Raw genomic sequence first — 25,265 nt, 5'->3', positions numbered from 1 at the left:
CTTCTTATTGTGTATACGCAATGACTTTATCCCAGGTAGCACTGTGGATCTTTGAAGCCCTTGCATGGTTGTGTTACGAGCAGTTTTTTCTTTGGAATGGAGCTTGGCTGGGCTAGATTTCAGAGAAACCTTTCAGCAGGTGTCAGAGTGCCTTTTGCACTAGCTGGAGTTCATTGCTCTTGACCATATCCATCTTAAAATACCCTATTTCTTTGTATACTAATATTAGTGGACTCAAGGAGTAATGACTGGGATTTTCCAAGTGGCACCCAGATACAGTCAGGGTAAACCCAGGCTACAGTTTTCTCATAAATCTGGGGAATCATCACTTTGGCCAGTCCCCATGTGCTCTCTGCCTGAGGAGAGATTCATGCTGCTTTTTGCAGTAGGTCCCACAGCACTGTAATTCTATGTTGCAACAGATCTAGTTGTCCCTTTTCTAATGAAAAAAAGCTTATCTGACATTTTTTGATTGTTTTTGAAACACCTTCTCCATGGTTGGCCAACGTGATCTTAACAGGTGATTGGAAGAAAGCAGCAAGCCTGACACAGCGGCTGTGCACAGAGACAGAAATGGGAGTGAAGAGGGAGTGATTAGTGCAAGGCTCAAGAGCTGGAAATAGGTGGAAAGATGGAGTCAGTTGGTAATATTGTGACTTTTGCCAATTGGTGCCTAACTCAAAGTGTTATAGTTGAGCTAGAGAGAAAACCTTTGTCTCTCTTCCATCTCATCCTCCCCTTACCCAAGTTCTTCAGGACACTGCAGTAACCAGGGCTTGACCCATGTATGTTCATGGGAAGATACAGAAAGCAAGATATGTGACTTTCCCAAGGCTGTTGAGGTGTCATTGACACTGTTGGAATAGAATGTAGCTGCTATGATTCGCAGTCAATGGGGCAGTCACTTGCTTCCTCAGTGTATAATCACAGACAAGACTTCTACCATGAACCTGCAAGAACTGTATCATTGGGAGGTAATTTTGCAAAGGTAATGGGAAACGTGAAAGCCAGTGAGCTGTTGGTTGTGAATCATGTTCCTAGTTTGTAAATCTTCCCTTACGTTAGGATCTTAAACATCTCAGTTAAGATGCGGAGCTTGCTGCAATGGTGGATAGCTTAGAGCTTACTGCTACTGTGCAGAGCAATGCAATACCGTAATGTTTTGTAATTTTAACCCTTAATTATTGGGCACCTCAGCTTTCCATCCAGAAAATGGGATAGATGCTTTCCTAGCCCCTGGCTTCCTCCCGTGGGGTGATGATAGATGTGGAATAGATGCCAGGTAAGTAAATTGAGATAAATTGTTAGCATTTGGATGTGAACGTTGATGAAGCTGACTGTTGTCTATGTTCCCTCTGCAATCTAACTAAAAAGCAGAAAAATAAGTGTGTAAGCAGTGGAAAAGCAATGATGCATTTAAAATTGTATTCAGGTTTAATGGCCTCAGGAGAGATACATAATACAATTTTTATTTTTCTAAAGAGTCATGAAACACTCTACTGTCCTCAAATGAAATAGACTGCTGTATATGGGCTACAAAAGTTTATCCCCATGAGTAACTATCCATGCACATCTCTTTGTTTTCTATAATGGGGCAACTACTATGAGTAAACTTATTCCCACATGTGAAATGTTCTCCCAAGTGAGAACTGTAATCAGAGAAGTGTTTTTGTATAAATGACATTCTCAATTCCAGGAGCTCTGGTGCACACAGCCTTTCCTTACTGATAATATTATTTTCTGTAACCTTTTCTGCTTACACTGTAAGTTACCATAATGGTGAAAATTACTTTGTAGATCCATGGAGAATAGCACAAGCATACATTTGCTCAAATAACATATAATTATAACACTGAATACTGCTTTTTTTTTCCCCCCCCTGTGCACACAGCTTGGGATCAGAGCTGCTCTGTGCCACTAGAAAAAGCTGGTGACTACAAAATGATGTGTTGGATGTTGCAAGAGTTAGGGCTTCCCTATGTAGAACTGCAGAGACTGAAAAGGCATCATGCAGAGCTATGCTATGCAGAAATACCAGACTCTCGAGCAAAGCATAATATAGATTAGAAGCTTCTGCTGATTTGTTATCTGTTTTTCCTGTTCAAAAACTGGTTGTTGCCTAATCTCACCAGCCAGGAATCCCTTCTACTTCTTTTCCAGGCCCAGTCATGGAAGACATGGTCAAAACTAGATGTAATGCAAAACCAGCCATAAAGTGATGGTGCTTGTAATCCATCTGGCAATTCACACAGGGGCACTGGCCATGAACCTGGTGGGTTGTGGAAAGATCTTTGGCATGGGAGTTGCATGGGAGCTCACTGGCATGGGAGTTGCATGGGAGCTCACTAAGAACAGCATGCAGCCCCAAAGCGGCCAAAGGAAGGTCAGGTTGTGGTGTCGGAGGTCTTTACTCCGATGATCGGGGCGGGGGGTGGAGGGAAGGCTAAAGAAGGAACACCTCTCCAGTGTGCTGAAGGATGTGCAGCTCTGACAACAGGATGAATTAACTTTGGGTAAACTGCCTTGCTGTGGCAATGAAAAGGTTTTACAACTGAGCACATGGCTGTTGCCACTCTTTGCCAGGTCAAACACATGCTTTTTGGATGGCTTCCATACCCACTGGCATCTGAAATTTAACAAGCAAGTGCTTGCAGTGCCTTGTAATTAGAAGTGAAAAGTACACGTGTCCAGTGATAAAAAGACAAGAGAAAGCTGGGAGACGTGTTGTTCTGACCTGCTTAGCAGTAAAACAAAGATGAGACATTCTGCTTTGTAGGGTCTAGTATGATGGTTTATCCCACTCCTCTGCATGCAAATTGGATCCAGCCTGAGATTTAGCATTGTGGGCAGGTTAGGACAACAGCCTTAGAGCATCTGAGTTCTTTTCCTATCTCTGTTTTTACCTAAACCTCTGTTTTTATGTGATATATTTTCACTTCCCCACTTACCAAGGAGGATGGCAGAGTGGTTTTCCTTGAGGGACTCTTGCTCTGAAGCCAATTTAGTCTTGATTTGCTCCTGATCCTCAGGAGCATCTTGCAAGGTGCATCTGTGCTCTCGGACAGCTGCTGGAGGTGGTAATTAGATGAAGCTCTCTGTGTAGGGGATGGGGTGTGTGAGCCTGGCGTTCTGTGAGCTGTTTGTTCTGGTCTGGCAATTTATGGCAGGGATGGCTGTAATGCCAAGAGCCTAATTTAATTTTGTATAAATCTGAATAATTAAATGTAGTTGTAATCTAAATATAATTAGGTATGAAAAACAATGGAGGTCACAAAGATTAACTCGGTTATTCACTGTAAACAAGCCTGATCTCCTCATGGATGACAAGGTGATGCTCATCCTCATTTGATGTGCTTTTATTAATCTCTCTTCTCAGGGTTAATCATGTAAGTGATGGGATTGTATCATCCCTGTGGATCTTCAGACAGGAAAATGGTAGATAGTTTTTCTTTTGCCACCAGACTGCCCAATCTCAATTTCCCTAAAGTCTGTGTCATATCTCCATCCTCTTTAATATTTGCAAGAAGCCAATGAAAGAAATGGCAAGATGCTGTCATCTCAAATGTGTACTCTTCCTTGACTGAGCCAACTGTATGTAGCATACGCTGGGACTGTATATTCCAATTTCATATTTAGTGTCTGAGTGTAATACTAATGTGTCATGCATATAGATTATTGATCTTCACAGGCAAGACTTATACTCCCTTTAACTACTGCTCCCAAGTTCTACCCAGATAATGGCATATTGTTTTTAGCTAGAAATCTTAGTTTTATTTCTAATAGTACCAGGGTTCTGCTGAGGAGCTCTTCAAGTTAACAGCGAGCCTGGATTTGTGTGCTTGATCCTGGTGGGTGGGGGGTACTATTTGGACAGCAGGTGTATGCCTGCATCATTTCTCATGGACAAAATGGTCTTAATATCTACCCAGAATATTGTTGTGATTGTTTAGACCAGTCATGAGATTTATGATGAGTTTATTTGCTTACTTTTGAAGATGGGCTATCTAAATGGGCCTTTAACGAGGAGACAGCTGAATAATCACATTGCAGAACAGAATGTGATGTTCATAAAAATTAACAAGGACCCCAGCAGCGGCTCTTTTGTGTTGCAGCATCACCAGAAGACCCTGCTCTTTTAGGCACTGTGCACAAAAAGTTAGCTTTGCTTCAAACACCGAAAGACTGAAAGGACACAAAGAAATGGAGCGATGAAGAGCTGTTAGTTCCCACTGACAAATGAGGCAACTGAGCAAAGTACCCAGTGTCACACAGCGGCTTTAAGAGAGTCCCTTGTAGCTTTGTCCTGATCATGATGATGTGAGATTGTGTGCATTTTTACTGGCTTCATTTATTAGATGTATTCCAGGCAGGATATAAATAAAACCCCTCTATGGGCACACACATCTTCATGTGAGAAACCTGATTTTGATTTCAGTCCTGCTGCTGAACTGGGCAAGCATTTAGCCATTGACTTCAGTAAAAAATGTTGCTGGACGGTGTATAGCAAACTTCTAGACAAATGGGTTAATTCTAGGAGTTTTAATGGGGGATACTGGGGTGAGATTTGACTTGGAGACTCAAAGGGCCCCGCAAGTCTCATTCCTTGAAAGATACTGGAATTGTACGTGGGTGAGCAAAGTGTTAAAAATGGTATCTCACACCTGATCATCTCTGGAATGTGCAGTGGGAATTGGGACAGATCTCTGGCATCTTACTGCACATTGCATTGCAGATTGAATTAAAACAGGAACCTGATTTCTTCTTTAAGGTGGAAATTTTTGTGAAAATAACTATTTTTTCCAGACTTCAGTCCAAGATGTTGATAATTTGGAGAAAAGCTTTCTGTACAGCAAGTTATCTGCCACAATAGGCTGCTATTCACTGAAATTTTATTCACATAAATTCTGTACCGTGAAGGTAATGGTGGCCTCTAGCTGAGCACATTCTTAGCATGAACGTATCTGTGACTAGATTTTCACATGACTCCAAATGTATAATGGGAGCAAATGTATCAGAGAGCAAGACTAAACAGTAACTGGAGAAGTTCAAGGCAGCGTAGCTAGGAGTAGAGACCTGTTCCAAATAAATATAAGCACATGAAGCAGTAAGGCAATTCTTATTCAAGACAGTAAGAAAGTAGAGTATTGTACATGGAAGAGACAATAGTAGCCAAGCAAGTATGAGTATCACATTGAACACATTTGTTTTCATTTCATAGCATATTGTCCTTTTGTCACGAGACTCTTCTTTCACGTACCATTTATAAATGGCAAAACCCTTTACAAGAAAGACGTTGGGCTTGCATGCAGCCTGGAACAGCATGATGTACTCTGATTATTCTCTCAGATTGGAAAGATGGGGACCCAGAGTTGGGGCCTTTTGATTTCAGCATCGGAGATCTGTGCTCTCTTCTCAAATGAACTTACCTGAGTCCACAGCTGCAGTCTGTAGCACAGGCAGACTGTGGAAGAGATCCACCCCAGGAGACAGATGCTCACAGAAACTGCTGTTAACATATGGGTGACTCGGTGATGAGAAATGGGATTCTGCAGGCTAGAGGTTGGTTTTTAATTACAGGGAAGTCCCAGTGGAAAGGAAGCTCTGGAAAGAGGTTAGTATGAAGTGCCTGAAAGGTTTTGAGAGGGCTATTTGGCTCTTTCTTCACTGTACATATAATGCAGAGCTGTTGCAAAAGTCTCAGGAAACTATTTCATTGCTTAGTTTCTATGGGTATCTGACTCATTTTTCATTATCCGATAATAAATACAGTAGTGAAAGTCACCTTTAACACTTAAAGATTGCTTGGGTTTTATGAGATTGTATTGAAGTGAGTGCCAAGGTATAAAAAGCCTTATGGTTGAGGTACTTTTATAACACATGCTTCATAAACCCTTATAAAGTGAGTGCAGTGCACTTCATCCTTTAAGATTACAGTGTTATGGTTCTGAGAGATGGTAATCTGGTGATATATTCATTAATTAAATCTGTTATTAATGTTAATTTTCAGGCAATAAGAAGTAAAGTTACAAGAAGTTGAAATGGGGTAGGTCCAGAAAATTTAGCTGTTAGGAAAGCTCAGTGTGTCTTCACTGCTTGACTGATGCCCACAGGTTGTTCTTAACATTAAGGAAGCTTTTGAGCCTTGCAAAGCAAGGTGGAGGCCCAAATTTGGACTGTCCCATAATGTGAGGGATTGCAATGACTCTTTTTCTCCTGGGACGCAAGGGTAATAATTACATGGAAGCTGTTGCCCTCCACATGGCTGCTGTATTTGTGTGGCTACCCGGAGAGCAGATGCCCCTCTCGCTGTGGCTGTTGATCACTAAGGAATGGAGTGGATATGAGAGCTGATAATCTTCTCATCCATGCACATGCTGTCCTCCAGCTAGTGCTAGAACACAAAGCCAGCGCTTGAGGGAAGATTTCTTCATTGCTTAACTTGTGTATGAATAAATAGGACTTCTCCCTAGAGCAGATGTTTTTCACTGATGTCTTCCAGGTCCAGTCTCAGAGGCACTCTGTGGCAATTACATCTTCTTCCTCCACAGAGATTTTTCCCTGTCTGACTAATGTACTGATCTTGGTGACTGGAAAGCAAAGTTTGGCTTCTGTTTCTTTTAATTCTTGTAGAAGTCAGTATATCTCCAGAGCAGTTGAGGGGTATCTAGCCCTTTCTGTTCATCTGCAAAAGTTTGTGTAAAATTAAGATGTGCTTTTTAAACCAGTGCAGAATCCTGCAAAGCTATTATTTAGCTTACAGCTGATTTATATGGGTGTTTCCTTTGCTGGTATTTGTGACACCAATACATTTTTATCTCAGAGGGGTTTGGGCTGGTTTAATGAATTGACGTTTTTTTCTTGAATAACACATGGTGGGGAAAGAAGAAAGAAGGATGAGGTTTTGTCTGCAATGAGTTGCTTCTGTCCTCCATGGGGTTGGCACAGAATGGCTTCAGGGATGCTATGTAGCTGTATTCTCAAGAGGCTGATATTGCTTGTGTGTATCTGAGGGCACTGTTTAACCTGCCGACCAGGTAGATTGTGTTAATGATGTAGAAGAAGAAGAATGGGAAGAAAATGAATAACCTGAAACTTGCCAGTGAAAAATTTCAAATAGCTAAACTTTCATCTGAAGTGATTCAGTAGGAAAAATGTATTTTTTCTATAAGAAGTTTCCAGACTATTGACGTTTCAACATATTTGTGTTGAATTGATGTTTTAAAGGAAAAAAAAAAAGACTTTTGTATTTCTAAGCCTTTAAATGTCATTTCACTTTGGTTTTTCAGTTTCAAAAAGATAAAAGGACATCATAAGTCCAAACAAAGCAAAAATCCCCACTTTGCATTGGCATTTCACCATAAAGTGTTGAAACTCTTTGGCACTTTAAACGCAAAGCTAACATGAAACTATGTGGGGAAGCAGACTTAACTCCAGAGGTCCTGTAGGATCTTACAGTCCTGTAAATGTTTAAGTCAAAATGGGAAAGGAAAAAGGAGCTTTTTTCATCAGATTCATATTTTCCTACAGTCAATTTAGATACAATCATGTCCACAGTAGGAGTATCCTATGTTAAAAATCCTGACTGACTTTGGAAAGGACCCCATGTGCTTTTGAGTTGAAGGTTTAGTGTAAAGAAAACCCTTTTTGTCACTTGTAGGCTGAGCACATTCAGTATGGAAATAACCATGAAGCTGTAAACAGCAAACCTTAAGTTTCTGATTTTGCAGCTGAGTTTATTACAGAACTAATTCTTCAATTGCAGAACAGGACAATGCAGTGCTACAGAGCAAATTACTCATAGAGCACTGGGATCCTTTTGTAGCTTGGAGCTTTGTATGGAGGCCTGGGTAGTTTGTAGAGTGGCTTTTTTTTTTTTTTAATGTTCTGTTTATTTCTTTTTAAAATAGTACTTTATATTGGCAAATGAAAATGTGACTGGGAACTCTGAAAAAGACCATTTATGAAAAGTGCATTAAAAGTGAAGAGGAGAATCAGAAGGCAGTGCAAAATGTTTTAATGCTATGTACATATTTCTGGGAACAAAAGGCATTTATTTTGGACCTGTCTCCTTTATTCATTTACTGTGATGCTTCCTGCTAATGTAGCTCAGTGGTACTATTGCTGCAGATATTGTACCTATAAAACTTCTCAGTGCTGATTTAAAGAGATGTGCTCTGGTAATTTACAATCAAAATTTATGTTAGTTGGAAAAAGTAAAATAAAGTGATTCAATGAAAGCTAATATTAATACAAATGCTTTTTATGTGGCAGACTGTTTCAGGTTTTGTCCAGAGGCATTTTATTAAAAGATTTGGCTGCATGTAAAACGGATCTCTTGTGTTGGGAGAAGTTACAACCAGAGAGCAAGATAAAGCTGTGGAATCAGATGCTAGGGATATAGGTAATAGGCTGCAGGGTTGGGAGTGGCTGTACTTGTACCTCTGATGCAGAGGAGGGAGGATAGAGATAATGTGCCAAGCAGGTCTGGTAGGCAGAGGGCACAGCCGTGGCAGGCGCTGGGAGGAGAATTGAGTGTAAGGTATAGTGTAGGTGTTTGCATTAGTCGAAAGGACAGAATTGGGATTTTAATTTGGGTAGCAGGAACTTATGTTCTCAGGTACAGATCCTGCTTTAGTTTTTATTATATCAGCCCCATCAGAGGGCATGACAGTTCAGTGGATCTGTGCTGTGATGTGATGTGGCCTCTCTTCCTCCCCACTTCTGTGTTCATTACCACCTCCTTTAAGGGTTCCGGAACATTCCCCGCTTCGCCAAATACAAGTGGCTCTTAGTTACTTCAGTCATTTATGTACGGGGTACCTTGTGGCAGGAGTCGATAAGACATCTCCCCTCCTCATTCTTGCTGCTTACAGCCTATGCTGCTTATTTCCTGTGGTAATTCCCTTTAAAGTGTTCAGAGGTGAGGGGTATTTCCTGATGACTTCCTGAAGATCTCAGTCTGTATGTTGTGGTTAATATTGTTCTTGCAAGGAACTTGGTGGCCTCTCAAAAGAATCACCCTTTTCTGCAGTTCTGCTGAAATGGAGCTCATTCAGAGAAGCTCTGCATGTGTCATCCTTGCCCCTAAAACTCTTACTTTAGCGCTGTTCAATAGCTGTCTAGACTTACAAATGACCATCCTCAACCAGCCTGCTAAAACTGAGTATCTTCTTAGTCTCAGGCACCGTTCCATTCACAAAAGGAGATACTCCACATATCAGAACACTCTCTTTGCATTTGCTTCCTATGGAGTTACTTACAATTCAGTTTAATTTTTCATTTGTAACCTGATTTGTTTTGTCTGGTCCTTGCCTTTCATTGTCAACTGCACTTTGGAGGCCAGGCTGAAAAGGCTCTAGAGGAAAACGGAGGTAGTATAAACCGTCTCATCTCAAGTATGATTTCAAGGACTTCCCCTTAGCAGTAATCAGTCCTGCTTCCCCTTCCCCTCTCCACTTACACTAGAGAAAGCAACAACTGAAAATAATATTATATATTCTAGAATGTAGCAAGGTGAAATGTAATTTCCTCTTTAATAATGGCTGCCATTTAATTTAATATTATAGAAAATGATTAGATCTTAAAAACCTATAAATTACATCTGACAGCTCTCTGGTGCTCCTTTGCTGTTCCTTATGGCAATTATAAATGGCAACACAGGGTGCTGGCAGAAATGCTCATTCTGACTGGAGTTTGTTTATTGGCTCTTAATGAAAAGTGATTAATCTAAATCACTACTAGGGTGGATCCTTTGCCCTGGCCCCATAATAAGAAGTAGCAGTTTCCGGCCTTTGACAAATGTGCTACTATTTCGCCTACCAGAAGCTGTCCCTCCTTCCAGTAGAAAGAAGACAAAAAATAATAAAATAAAGCCAAGAGTCTCCCACTCTTACCTCCCTGCTTGCCACATCTCTGTGTCACTTCAAACACATCAAAACTACAGAGCAGTCCTAGTTGCAACACCAGTGGCCTTTTGTTTATTACTCTGATTGTGCCTCCTGTTTCTTGCATGGAAGGCTGTGTATCCTTCTCTCTGTTTGAAGGAAAGGTTGGAGGAGTCTTTTGCAGGGTTACTAACAACACTGAGTGAAGGGAAGGGGGGCGACTAATTGTGAGGGTGCCTTTAGCAAGATGTGACTGTTGTCCATCTCTTCTAGCTTTCTCTCTCTTCTTCTGCCAAGGATGACTGTTAATTTTCCTAGCTTGATGGTTTTATTATTTCATCTTGCTAGCCCCTGCTATGCCCCCAGAGAACAAATTGGCTGGATTTGTGAACCATCTGGTGGAAGCAACACCTTTCCCATCTCATCTAATCTATTTCTTGGGCAACTCACTGACCATATGTGAAAGGGTACAGTGGATTTTGTTGTGTGTACTGCATCAGGCCTATGCAACGGTTAACTGTCCCATGCTCCTTAACTGAGGGCAGAACTCTAGCAGTGACCTTATAATACATAGTGTTATTAACTTTGTAACCTTTTGTGACATCAGGGGGAAAATCTCTTTGTTCCCCAAGTAACCGCTCTCTTAAATGTAGGGTCCCTCTGGAATATCTCGCTATATTGGCAATCTTACATCCTTTTTCCATTCTGCAGATGCAAGCAATTTTTACTGAGGTATATTAGGATTCTGTCTCTGACACAGACAACGTGCTTTGGATGAACAGGGATATACTCAAGGGCCAAAATGCCTTTGAAGTCTTATGCCACCAGTGGTAGAAAAAGTGAGTTAAAACAATAGGGAAACCATTCTTGTTTGGATCAAAATGAAAGATGTGTTTTGATCTGATTAGAAAGAAGAAACATATCAAAGCCTCTTTCTTGGTGGAGACCGTGAGGGCCTAGTCTCAAGACTTACTCCCAAGGAATTGCTCTCCTTTGTGGGTGTTTCTCATTTCCCATGCAGCAGAGCACAGTGCAGTGCACTTTCTCAGGGCTTGTAGTTTGGCTTTCTGTGTGAGCAGTGGGGGCTACTTTCTGAGACTGGGGAGGTGGTATATGTGAGATGCTGAAGGAGCTCTGACCTTGATAAGCCAAATTCATAGAGGTGGCTACACCCTGGGACAACATTTAGTTCTAGTTTTAAAGGCCCTTTTAATTCCTTAACGGAAAGGATCAGAACCAAAAAATTGCTCTGAAGTCTCTGAAACAAATTTCCTTTTCTCTCATAATAAATATGGTCCATTATGTGAGAACAAGTGTTTAAAAAATAATTTTAAACTTGCATGTGTCACCTGTTTTGTATCTCAAATCTGTACATGAAATGGAGAGGTAGTATCCTGTTTGCATTATGTTAACTTTCACTTTGTGACTTAGTAGAGTTAATGAGGTACTTAAGATTAAAGAAGTGCTGAATTTTTTTGCTTGATCAGGGTGTTACACACCAAAGGTCTTACCAGTCATCTTAACTGATTTGCTGTAATTAAATAGTTGCTGTCAAAGTTAAAGTGTCTCCCCAGCATAGTCACAGAGTTGGAACTCTTGTGAAGTCGGATAAGAAAAAATTTACTTGGACATGCCTGTGTAATGAGACTGCATTGAATCTCAGGTAGCAGGTAGCTAAAAGGCAAGTTCTGGTTCTGTTTTCCGGTTGAAAACCAGTTTCTGTATTTGTTCCAGCTACTGCTTCAATAACCTGCTGTGTTAAGCACAGCTCTAATTTATTTCCCACTGTTTGCCTTTATTTTATGGTACTGGCATTTGCGTTAATGTGATGTCGTTTTCTCCAGATGTTAATAAGATGGTGTTAATGTTTCCCCAATGTTTTTCTTGATAATGTTTACATAGAGCATGGCATCTGATAATATGGAATCGGCCCATTTTATAATATTGGCTGTAATTTTCTAATTAAAATCGGAGGCACAAAAGTGTTTTCCTACCTGTGCAAATTGAGGTCATATACTTTCCTGCACTTGGGGAAAATTATGTTGTTGTTGATTATCAAATGAACATCTACTGTATAGATTGGGAAGTGTGATTTTTGAGATCATGTTGCTGTGTTTACACAGATAGATACACATGCACGCACACACACGGACTATTTTCAGATCCCAGGAGCTGATCCAACATTCTCTGTTTGTGGGAGTGAAGAGAAGGAAGGCAGCGGGGAGAGGCAGAGAATTCTGCATTTGGGAAGAGGTGCCAGATTGGAAATGCACAAGGAAAGCCTAATGTGGCTATGTGAAGTTGCTATACCCAGCTAAAACCTGCTTTAATATCAACACAGATTTTTTCATTCTTGTTGAGCTTTCTGAATTTATTTGAACAAAAATAAAATGAAGAAAAAGAATCAAAAAACTGGAAACCAAACTGAAAAGAACAAACTATTTGGGAAATCCTATAGCCTGTTTACACTGTTAGCAATATTCTAACTACATCTGATAGGAGTCAGTACTGTATGACCTCACTTTTAAATGGTGTTCAGTTTCACTTTTCCAGTAACACTCTTTTCTCTCCATTTTCCTATTTAGATCATGCTTCTTAGTGACCCAGAGATTGAGAGCAGCATACTGATCAGCTCTGATGAAGGGGCCACCTACCAGAAGTACCGACTCAACTTTTACATCCAGAGCTTGCTCTTCCACCCTAAGCAGGAGGAGTGGATTCTGGCTTACAGTCTAGATCAAAAGGTGAGCAATTGATTTCAATTTCAATTATTGTTGAGCCAGGCATTGAAAAGGATAGTGTCTAGAACCTTCCACCTCCAGAGATGGTGAAGAAATTATGTTGGTGCTCTCATCCTTATGGTCATGTTTGCAACACCCACCCAGTGACACCAAAGCAAGCTTGCTGAAGAGAGTGCAGTTGTGCAGTTGTATAGAGATCACTAAGGGCATGGAAACTTTAGTGTTGGTGATGGTAGGAAAGATGATAAGAACCTGAGATGTGACAGGACAGGTGGAGCTGTTCTAAAAATCTGTTGATTTATTAGGTCTCGGAGATTATTGAGCTGTCTTTAAGAATCCAGCACTTTGAGGCTTAGTGGGTCTGCAACAGCTGGCTGCTGGGAGCAAAGGGATACTCTTTCTGATTGGAACTGAACTCGATTAATCTGAAAAATTAGTGAGTAGCAACAGATCAGGAATCCCGTTGTGCCACTTTTAAAATCACCTTGCAGTGCCTTATGTTGGTGAGACAACTCTTAAGTCGGTTACTCTATCCTTAGCAAGTTGGTTCTTATAGAGCACTCGTCTTTCTTGAAAGGTGCTGAGCAGTGCAGGTGCAACATAACCTGTGAAGTGTTGTGGCTCTAAAGATCTCTTCCACTTCTGTCAGCCATAGACTGTAGAAAGTGAAAATGTGCTGAAGAGTCACTTTACGTTTTTCTCATTAAACAGTCAAGCGCATGTGTGTGTGTGCATTTTGGATGAGATTTTCGATTTCTACCATCATTTTGGGGATTTGTTAAACTAGTCAATCTCACTTCCATGCTGTATGAAAATACTCCCCAAATTTTGGGCCTCTTGTATTTGACAAAGCTGCCTTTGAAACGTTAATGCAAGTCTCTACTTGGGTAGTTACTGAGAATACAGTTGAATAAAGTACATAATCTACTCCTGCTACGCTCCCTAACGTAACCTTTCCAGCCTCTTGTTAACAGAATGCTATGGCAGGCACCAGGTGTTTTACTGTAATGCTAGTGATGACGCCTGAGTGACATTTGCGAGCACAAAGCTATTGTAAATAGACTCCTTTCGTAGTATCACATACTTATTGTATGAAGGAGTTAGTCAAATGTCAAATAGTTTTGTGCGCTCAGATGTTCAGTGTAACAGGGATTTTGAAGTAGTCTAGAAAGACTAATCTATTTGTTTGATGTCACTGAATGGTTTGATGCCACTTTTAAACTGGAGGTAAAGATTTTTAAATGGCACTGATGTTTGTACAGAGACAGCCTGAAAGAAAGAGACAGCTGATGAGGCACATTGATATGAGAAGCTAAATATGACGTGCTGAGTATGTTTGCAAAGAGATCCAGCTGTTGTGAGTTTGAAGCATCTGCTCTTGGGTTCAAACAGTGTGATTCTATTTCCAGCAGTCTGTGTTTTTTTTATGACATGTTAGCAAGGGAAGGAGAAATCAAAATATAAACTGTGCACACGCGCTTGCCTGTGAGGTGGTGGTTATGCTCCCCTTGTCCAGAACTGTGATAATGGCTCAGGAGTATTTTTGTTCCTGTTCGTTCAATATAATGCACATGTGGAGAGTGTAGCCTACCACAACTGTTCTCTTCTTCCCAGAAGAGATCCAAGGAAAGTAAAGTGTGAGTTAGAAATGCCCTGAGGCTGCACGCATTTTGTCCCAGAAACTGAACAAATTTGTTCACAGTGCAAGAGCAGAGATCGGGCAAAGGTAGTCTGCAGCTTGTTGATTGAATAGAAGTGGATCAACTGGAAATCAGGCCTTACCTTTATGTCTGCTTTTGCATGCAAGGCACACTCATGATGCTTTTCTTCTGGGATCCAAGTCACAGTGTTCAAAAAGACAGCCTCAAGTGCTAGTTAAATGTTGAGCCTCAAGTGGAACTGTGGAGGCAGTGCTTTTTCCTGTTTGCTTAAAGTAACGCAGTTACAGATTATTGTCCACTTCCTGGCTTAGAAATAGTGATAAAAGAATTGTGTCCCCCTATCTCAGGATTGCACGGCTTTGCTGCAGTTGTGATTGATACAGAGATGTGGGCAGAACTGTCAGAGCACAAAGGCGGTGCTATAGATTGTGGCAGTGGATGCTATGTGAAGTCCCCAAGCTGAAGTGATCTGAAAGGGCAACATGAAGCTGCGGACCTGTCAAAACTGAATGGGAACGGGAGGTCAGCGATGAACTTCTGTTAGATGGAAGTCAGGCTGGTGTCAGAAAAAGTCTTTTCAGTTAAGAATCCTAAATCCTTATGTAGGTCTGTCAAGTCTTGTGCATCTTCATAAGACTGGGTGGTTGTCCTCCCCTCTGGTTCACTACAAATCAGATCTGAATCTTGCACCTTCACACTGCTATGCCATGGCCTCTCTCTCAGCTGTGCCTTCATTAAGATCAGCTTACGATTGCTTGATCTCTCTTCTGCTGACCAGTGGTGTCTGGAGCTCCTGAAGTAAGTGGCCAGAGAGACTGCAGTGATGCTCTGCTCTGTTCGAGAAGTCTACCCAAAGAGATGCCATGACTCTGCTGGGGCTACTTCTCCTATTGCAGTCTGGTTCTTCAGGTCCTCCTCTGTCCCTTGCTTTTGTGTCCTTTTTCATGTGGCGAAGCATGAAATGGCCTGGCACAGAGTAGGTAGTGCTGGATGAAAAAGCGCTTACTTTCTCACTTTGTGTAGCCAGGTGCTGGAGATACAGCTTTCTGAAGTGCACTGCAGACCTGCCAATGGCAGTCCAGTCCTGAGAGCTGTCAGGTACTTTTTGATTTACATGCATGAGGGCAATAAAATAGAAAGCTTGTCATTGTCTTGGAAACTGTAGCTAATACTCAGCCATAGATAGCGTGACAGAGGAGGTGCTGATGAAAGTCAGTGGCTTACTGTACGCTCAGCAGCGCAGCTACTCTCATGGTCGGCAGCTGTAATCCGCCACCATCTCTCTAAGCTTTAGAAGTCCATTTGACCTTTAAAATCCGTCTGTAGCGATTACTTCAGAGGCAGATTTGAAAATGCAAATAAATCTGAAAGCAAAGTAAATAAATACAATTTTACTCCCAACAGCAGACATTATTAAGGGAAGATCTAATCCCCCTTTTCAGAACTGTGAATGTGTAAACGCGTTTGCAAATCTCATTCCATTTCTTAGATTTAAAAAAAAGCTTTCAGATTCATATTAATTTTATTTTCTTTCAGTTAAAAATGATAATGTGTTGTATGCAAGCTGTGATCAGCTTGAAAATTAATTAGTGATGAATCCAAAAGTGCATTTTACCCAGTATGTTGTTCTACAGAATATAATGAAATGTCAACATCTAGTGCCCTACAAATAATTTATTTATTGAGCCACTGCATAGACCAGAAGATCTGAAAATTGTTTTGTGTCTAAAATAGAAAACAATATTAAAAGTTTTTGTGTGAAATAAAAATATTCAACATTTTGGACCTTTGTGCTGGAAAGTTTTCTGCTGAGGTCCTGTGACGTACAGCTTCATGACCTCTTTTTTAATCACTCTCCTATCCAAAGCATTCTCTCCCTCTTTTTAGCTGACTTCTACACATTTGAAGACAATGTTATACTTTTTCTCCAGTTGATCAAAATAATCTTGAGTTCTGAATTCTGTCTTCTAATGGACTTGTTGTCCCTTCCGGTTCGGTGTTTTCTGCAAATTTAGGGGGTGTTTTTCTGTTCTAGACACTAGAGAGTAGGTGGAATAGTATAGAGTCCAGTGAGAGCCTTGTGGAAGCAGAATCAATATATCCCCCCAGTCTGACAGTGGATAAGCAATAACTTTTCAGAATATGGTGTCCTAGTTAGTTTTGTACTCAGCAAACAGTAATTTCCTATAGTCCTTTAGCTTGTTCAGGAGAATGTCATGAGACTTCAGAACAAGGGTACATATTCATGATATATGAGACTTGTTCTCCCTTTCCTGAGCAAGCGATGCCTTTCTGTGGTAATATTCCAGTCATGAATTTTCCCAGTCAATCTCTGTTATGCCAATATTATGTGTAATTGTGGTCATAAGTTGATGTTTCCAGCTTCTCCTGTTGCTCCCTCTTAATCCCAGCCTTGATGTTCAGGCATGGCAGACGCTGTGCAGATTGACTTACTGTTCTCCTCCCTGTTCCTCCTATAACCTTATTATGAATAATCCCACTCCCAGAGCTTAGACAGGTCTCTGTTTTTATACCTTCCTGTGGACTTATGTTACCATTCTCATGTGATCTTATTCTAAAATCTAAAGCTTGCAACAACCTTATGTCCAGAAATTACCTTCCCTTTTCTAAGAGGTGGAGTCCATCTCTTCTTAACAGTACTTCTCCTTCAAACTGCAGAAAGCCAATGGCTTTCTGTCAACATTATCTCCTCCATCAATTGAAAGAATCAAACAGGACACCAGTTGAGCTCCCAAGTCTTTTATTGCCACTCCCAAATCTGATTTGTCTCTTTTTCCTGCTTGGGACTATTCTCAGGAGCAGGGGAGAAGATTCAGTGAGAGAGATGGACCTCAACACATTTTCTAAATGTTATTTTGCTGGGTCTTCTGGTTACTTTATTCACTCAAGGACAAGTCACAGCCACCACCGCTTGATTAACCTTTGAAGTATCCAAAGATACTTCCTCAGTAGTAATCAACACAACAGATCAGTTCCTGTTCTTAATTCTCCTGGCTAATTGTGACCCTGTGCCTTGCTAACTCTCATGTATTATCAAATATATGGAGTATGGCTGAGTGAGCAAATCTGTTTGTGTGGGCAGAAGCAGGTAGCCCTCATGTCTTCTCACCACCAATGAAGCAGAGATGCAAGGAAATTCTTCAAGGCTTTAAGAAAGCATGGGTGGGTGTACTACACCCCTCTGAGCAGCAATGTAACATTGTGCAATTACCAGGCCATAGGAGATTAATTGCGCTTATGAGTTGAAAATCTTGGATCTCTTCCTAATAGCTTTGTATGTGTCTACTTTATTGATAAGATTGTGTAGTCGGATGTGTGGATGTGTTGATTCTGTTTAATGGTGCCCTGTGGGCTTTGACAGAAGGTGTATGCTATGCAAATATTATGGCCATTTTTGCTGTGAGTCAGGCTGGGTCTTGCTAGTACCTGTGTTAGCACTTGGATGTACGCGTCAGCAGGAAGGGTAAATGGGGCCATTTTCACAGATTTTCACAGAAAAATATATGGGAGGCCATTTTAAATGGCCCTTATGTCAAAGTGTGATGAAAAGGAGAATATGTGAAAAAGGTGTGATTCTCTATTGGAAGGCTTTGGAATTGCTGTGGAAGCTCAGAGACTACCCGTGTATACGTGAACTGTAGTTTTCATTGTTATGGTTCATAGTGGCAGAGAATGAAGATCTTGAATTGGCCTCATTTGGCCTCATTTAGTCTGGAGTCAGTCATGCACCTATCCAACTTCTTACAACTTGGCATATTCATGTTCAGCTCTGTGATTTGTCTTCTGATGAAAAACAGACTTGTATTTCTGATAGTAATATTTACAGTACCTTATAATTTGTTTCATCTATGCAAGGAACCAATTCTCAGTAAGCTCAGCTTTCCACCTCCACAATACCCTTATGAAAGATGGATCAGTCTGGAGACAGAAATGGAAGGGAGTTTCCAGCTCCATGGAATTTATCTCAGAATGACTTCAAAACTTCTCAGAGCAGCATGCACAGCTCTCTTACTTGAATATTTGTTTAAAAGATACTTAGAAAAGAAAAGATTGGGGAATTAGAGAGAGAGAGAGATTTAAAATATTTCAAATCACTGTTGTTAAGAGGAGAAAACTATGCAAAGAGATACAGTCCCACTGTTCCTTCCAGGCCAAAATGTGATTGAGAACCTGCTGGGAGTAGATGGGAGATTGAATAATTAATAACAGACCATCTGAAATACCCCACCTACACCATTATGAATGTGAGAGAACTGGATAAAAAGGGAGTCTGGTAATCAGTGGCTTTTCCCTCCATCGTGCTTAATATTCTGCGGGAAGTAAACAAAAAAAAAAAAGTGTGTCTTGATATCACCTCGAATGAGGTGATAAATAAAACGTGCAAGATAAGACCATGCTGTATCACTGAGTTGCACCTGGCAGATAGTATCAGGTCTGGCTGGGGAAATTCCTTCAATGTTGGAGACGTGGCAAGTTATGATCTGAAAACTGAATGTGTTTTGTGTCAGAGCCCTGACTATCTTGATTAGACACTGCTGAATTTATCAAAAAGGATTGCAGATAACACTGTGACTATGTGGGAGAGTTTTAATAGCCCAGTCACAAAGAGCCAAAGCCCCAAAGGTAGCATCTCCCAACTACCAGGTGAAATTTTCTCCTGGAGTTTGGGCCTGCAGCCAAGGGTGAAATTTTTTCAACAGTGGCAGAGTGGCTAGGTGTAAGCAACTCCTCCTTCATCAGCATGGCTCAACACCCCACCTTTTGATTAAAATTCAGCTTTTCTTAGCAAGATGTCAACATTACTTTTAACAAGGAGAAAAAGCTCTTTCTGCTCCCTCGTGGTAGAATCACTATTTCATTGTATGATGTGAGAGAAGACACTGGAGCTCTTTTCTCCTTATGGCTCATTTGACACCTGAAGAACGCGAGGGCTGTGGTTCCAGTCGTATGGATACAATATTCAGCTTTCAAATTTGTATTGTGCCACTCACTCTGGCATTTGAGCACACAGAAGAGTAAAGCCTCAGACACACCTACTGTATTTCTATTCTTCCTCCCCCAGAGGGGAAAGAAATAGAGGAAGCTACTACAGCAGCAGCTCCTACAGGCCTATGGGATTGAGGAATGAAATAATGGGATGATGTTGCTCTGCTAGAAGGAGCACTTAGTATTTCGTGTTTAGTGTAAGCCATGTTATAGTAACTGCGCTTAGGGATCCCTAGCACACTGCCTGGCCTATTGTTCTACGTACTACACATGCATAGTAAGAATCAATCGCTGCCCCAGAGAGCTTACACTTAGATGTGAAGCTGACAGACAAAGCATTGTCCCCCGAGTATCCCTAGTTTATTCAGGCACAGGTCATTAAAAGTGTTTCATTGCCTGACTACCGCTGAAGACTGTAACAAAGTCAGAAACTGAACCCAAATTGAGTCCTGTTCCCATGACTTAACCACAAATACGCCTTTCATCTCTCTGCCTTTTGAATGCTCTTCTGAGAACATCAGGTTCTACAAAAACATCATGTTTCCCTTACTGGACAAGCCACCTGCTAGCAGCTCTCCCAGGCAGGCAGGGCTACATCAAACAGATAAGCTGTAATGTTAGTGCAGTAAAAAAAAGAAGGGAGGGCAAAAAAAAAAAAAAAAGGAAAAGAAAAAAGTCAAACCAAACAAAACCCTTGAGATTGAGAATATTTAAAGGCAACTTACGGAAGTCTCTTCTTCAGTATGGTAATGACCTGAAGAATCAAAATCACTTAACTTCATTTACAAATCATGAATATGTATCAGAGCCTTTAAATGAAAGGACGACTAAAACAGATATAGTGTTTGTTCAATTCATTAAAAAGAAGACAATTTATCAGGAGTTTTTTCCACTCTTAAACTAAAGCTAAATGCAAATGTAGGGAAATCAAGACCTTGTGCTAATTCTGCTGCGTGATGAATATTTTTATAATCCTAATTAGAACCAGTCATTTACTTCAGCAATTTCCCCCAATCTAGCCAATTTGAAATTAAAATAGATGCCTTGATTACAAAACTCATTAGCAAAGAAGCACCCTTTTCGCTAACCAGTTCATTTGGAATGCACAAACTGAATGAAGTGAGGAGCACTTGTGTTGTCAATTGCCATAAGTGAAGTGAGCCTTAATTGTTAGCATTGTGAAGTATTTGTATTGCTGCATGTTTCATTGCAGTATAATATATCATTCATTAAATGTAACAAAAGCAGTTTTTAAACGATTTAATTAAGTGGTGTTGGTGCACCAGGTAATTTTTATAAAGTCAGATGTCACAATTGTTTGCATTTGAAGTATTGATGGGCATTACTGTTGGAAAGAAGACGTTTGACTCTGCATTTATCATTCTGATTATGGTAAGCCTGGCAGTTTTAACAGGTGATGAGAATTTAAATTATGCAGCACTGGCTCTACTTCAGAAGTTCCCCAATGAATTTTGTCCCAGCAAAATAGTGAACTTTGGGCTTGTGATGATTTGTGGTGGCAAACAGAAAGTAACTGCTTGTGAAACTTGATTTAGCTAGAACAGATTTCCTTATTGCTTTATATTTATGATATAGACTCTTCACGAACAGTTTTTTCTTTGAGAAGGAAAATATAGAGATAAATGAACTGAGACACATTCAGTGCTTAAATGTGCTCTACTGCTGAAGAAACTTGGTTTATTGTATAAGAGAGTAAGGATCCAGTGGTTTATTCCTGGACCACACTGAATCATAGCTATATATTGATTTTATTTGGAGACTGAGCGTGGCAAGGAGTGGTTATAAATACAGAAGACGGGAATAAACATGAGGGAGAGAAGAAGGTTCAAGAATAAGAACACCAGGAGCAGGATTTATTTCACCTCACTTTAGAGATCTAAAATGTAGCCAAGTATGCCTGAATTAGGTGTCTAGGCTCCCTGTAATAGTTGGTGCTGATCTACTGAATGCTGTTCGTTAATTTTTTGGAGCAAATGTACGTGGCTGTTATAGGATGAGGTATATTGCACCTTAAACTTCATTGACTGTATTAAGTAGGCTTCCACTGACTGTCAGGGAAGTAATTTATATTACTCGGATTTAAATATTTGTCTTGTAGACACCTGAAATTACAAGGTAGTGCAGGTAGACACCTGACGTGAAACCCACCTTGCTGTCTGGGTCTGTGGAAAATGGGTCACATGTAATATGATCCCAAAATGATCAAAGCAAAAAAAAAAGTATAAAATTCTCTAATTTCTGCTATTGTGTCTAGTGGCTGTATTGACCCCCTGCCTAGGAGGAGAGAGCAAGCACAATTTGCAAGAAAAGATAACATTCCCAATCCTTAGCTATTTTACCTCTAGTAATGGCTTATTTTTACTCTTCTTTCTTCTATAATCAAGATCTTTCAATTTTTAATCTCTAACAGGTTTTGTTTGCATAGATGGGTGTTACCTGCCAGGCTGCCTCAGTGAAATGACGTGCATCCAGAAAGATTTCCCTGACTTTTTTGCCTTTTGTTTCTTCTTCTCCTTTTTTCCTCACCTTTTGCATTGCCTTCCGTATTGCATTTGAAAGCTCCATCTCATTTTTTTGCCTGGCTAGATGGCACTGTTATGTCTTCTCTAAAACTTGTGGAATAGAACTACAAATAATACCACGTTCAGCTGAGAAAAGAGCATGATTCAGCTTCTGACTGCATTCAGAGATATCTGCTGATGTTGACCACTGAAAGTTTCAGTCTGATGTCCTTGCCCCTGTCACTGAATTGAGTCCATGTGGTGTTTGAGTTTAGAAATCTGTGATTGATTTTTTCAGGCCAAAGAACAACACGATTAATTCTGCCAAAAATACCAAGGCTGAGGTAGTTGAAAGGAGCATGTGACAATGAACATGTACTTAAAAAGCTCAAGTGAAGTGTCATCAAAATTTCACTTTGAAAAAAATGTAGAACTTAGTAGAACGAATGTAGAACGAAAGGCAACCTTGACCTCAGAGTAGCCAAATCCTTGAGCCTTGGCCTAATTTTAAGATTATGCATGGATACTTTTCTGGATTAAAGCCGATAAATATGTGATCCCTTACAAACTAGCATATACAGTGTTCATGCAGACAAGCTTTCAGTATTGCAAAGAGCCTGCAAAGACACGCAAGTTGTGTGGGCATAAGGGCTTTTAGTGTTGGGATTTTAGGTAGTTTCACTCCCTGGGCTTCTGTTGTTCTCTCATCTTCTTTTAGCACTTTGGGATGTTAAAACCATAGTTTGGGGGAAGATGTATCTGCCAGCACCTGAAGGTATGACCATGGGCACGTAGAGTTGAATACAGAGAGACACCCGTTAATTCCCTTGGACTGAGAGTGCTTTCTGGAAGATGACAGTTGGGAAACTGTTATATTTGGTTAACCAGAAGAGACCCATTAGCCAGAACGATTCAGGGGGCAGCAGTTCCCATTACTGTCAGTGATTCAGGCTGAGAGCTGTTGGAAATCTGCCCGACAGGAACTGTTTTTTCTGTCTGGGTAATGGTAACATTAATTAATCTTTGCACATTGCCTTGACAGTGTAAGACCGCACTGTGTAGAAGTATTACACATTAGGATGTCAGTGGGCCACTTTATACGACAATACTTTCATCTGTAACGTCATCGAAGATGGATAACTGGGATGGGATAGACCAGTGTCCTTGAGGTAGCCAGCTGGATGGTAGTGAGGGGAGATGATGCACTCCTTCCCCATTGCACCCCTACCCATGCATGCTGATTTGCAAAGTCAACCAAGAGCTGAGACAGCCAGTTGGGGTGTTCCTGATGGCATGCATTTCTGTGTGCCAGAGCAGGAGCTCTCTGTCATGAGTGGGAGTAGCTGGCCTGGGAATGGCAGGCTATGACTTGCTCTCAGTCCAGCCCCTTGTACAGGGATGTTGCAACTTTGTGTGTAGCAGCTGCTGAACCTTTGGCACGTTTGTGTAATCTGAAAAAATGATAGTGCTTGGGAAAAGGGCTAGGTGAACTGCTGAGGGGTGGGAACCTTTAGGTGGTATGCAGTCCTCAGCGTGACTCAGAGCCTTGGATGTACTTGGCAGTACTGAGGACCAAAGTCTGTGCCACTATTTTCTAGCTGCTAATATAACTACATTTTCAGTCACACTGGATTTGAAAGCATATAAGGCTGTACAGGGCCCCGGCTGGCCATCAGATCCTACAGGCTAGTACTAGGCCACGCAGAGGGCCTCTGGGTTTATTTCCCTGGGGCTCTGTTGCTATAATGGTACCATCTGCATAGTGTTTTCCAGCTGGGCAAGACACATCCATTTAGCAGGACACAGCCCATACCAATATCTTACCAAATTCTTTTTATACAGCTCAGAAGTACATATCTGAGAGCCAAAGAACAACTGCAGAAGAGGTTCACAGGCAGTGGATGACATTTCCTTTCCACCACTCTTCTATAAGTAATTGGATTTTGTAAATCCCAGGATGCCCTGGTGATTTCGGCACCATGCAGCCCCCAGTACCTCTCCTCTTGCCGTGGCCAGGAGGGATTGTTTGGTTTACCCAGCAGTACCTATGTTAGCACAGTCCTGCCCTGGTCCTGTTACATACCACTGCCATGGGAAGAGTATTTAAATGGCCCAGAAATCACAGGTTGGTCATTGCCAGTGTAGAAGCGGAGCAGACAAGGCAGTGAGAGAGGCTGAGAGGAAACTGAGGCATGGGAAGGTGAAGTGAGCTGTGCAAGATTAGCCAGATGGCTAGTGGCAGAGTGACAGTTACCCAGACTAACTAAATCTCATTCTGCTTTCCTTCCGGCTGGCCCACACTGCCCTACAGAAAAGATAATAGGACTCTCTCTGCCTGCAACTTCATCGCTCCCCAGACTTCAGACTCTGACAGACCTTCCAGCCTTAGTAAAACCTCCACATGAGAATTTCATGTCAGCAGATGCTGCAATTGTAAATGTATCGTAGAGGAGACTGTGCCATTTATTATGTTGTAGCACACTGGTACACTGAAAAGCTCATATGTTTCATTTCAAATAATGTAGTGGCTGTATGTGAAATACTGGAATGCTCTAATACTGGAAGTTGGTATGTGGCCCTAGTTTTGTTTTAAATTCTCTTTTGCAAATAAGTCTTTCTGTCTGACTTTCTTCCCCTCTATGAGTCACTCCAAACTCTCCCTGCCTCCAGTACTTCCTTTCAGCAGGCAAATGGACCATGTTCTGATCTAATAGCACACCTGAGTTAGTTTACAAAAGATGTGTGCGGTCACACATGCAGCAGCTGAAATTCAGTGTGGTTCTACTGATTTAGCAGAGAAATGTTGATTTACACCATCGGAGGACCTGGCTTGAAAACATGTATGGTATTCTGTTCCCTCAAGGAAACAAGATAGATGTTGTTTACTCCTTTCAGTTTACAAGGTTGGATTTTTTTGCCCTAAAGTCTACCTCCTGAGAGATGCAGAGCCGCTGGTGGGCTCATCTGCCTATGTGCAAGCCATTGCTTGTGCAAAGGGAACTATTTGTTTCCATTGCTCAACCCTGATATATGAAAATTCACCTCGACTAGGTTCTTTTCTTCTGATATAAACTGCATGTAACAAATGCTATTCAGAGGAATCAACTTTCCGGGGGCACAGACTTAAGTCCTTTGCCCCCCCCCCCTCCCCCCAAACCCCTATAGGCAGGGATGATTCACAAGTCCCATTCTCTCAGTGGTAACCCATACAGGTTCAGCTTTTCATACGCATTGCCTCAGTCTGCCTGGGTCTGAGGTGATGAAAATGGGGCCAGTGTGGGCATTTTCTGGTCTAGCCCATCAGAGTTACCAGTCTCAAGGGTTTAGAATGTGGTTTGTCCTTTCAAAGTCATAACTTTGGCAGGAAAAAAAAAAATCAAGAGGCTTATTTGAATGTTGTGCTGTCTTATCTTTCCCCTGCTGCTTTAGTGCTTGGGAATCATGATTTTT

The 25,265-nt window shown here is 41.1% G+C and overlaps 1 protein-coding gene across 1 annotated transcript in view; it reads left to right on the top strand.

Moving 5' to 3' along the window:
* SORCS3 (sortilin related VPS10 domain containing receptor 3) overlaps positions 1 to 25,265 on the top strand; it is a 307,446-nt gene that overhangs the window by 155,256 nt on the left and 126,925 nt on the right. The window contains exon 4 of the mRNA XM_068949693.1: positions 12,470 to 12,628. Within this exon, the coding sequence (XP_068805794.1) occupies positions 12,470 to 12,628 (159 nt within the window). The remainder of the gene's footprint in view (positions 1 to 12,469; positions 12,629 to 25,265) is intronic.

This window comes from Struthio camelus, chromosome 7, assembly GCF_040807025.1.
Source record: "Struthio camelus isolate bStrCam1 chromosome 7, bStrCam1.hap1, whole genome shotgun sequence".
NCBI classification, from domain to species: domain Eukaryota; kingdom Metazoa; phylum Chordata; class Aves; order Struthioniformes; family Struthionidae; genus Struthio; species Struthio camelus.
The sequence above is the reverse complement of the archived record's forward strand: the minus strand, read 5'-3'. Positions and strand labels throughout refer to the sequence as shown.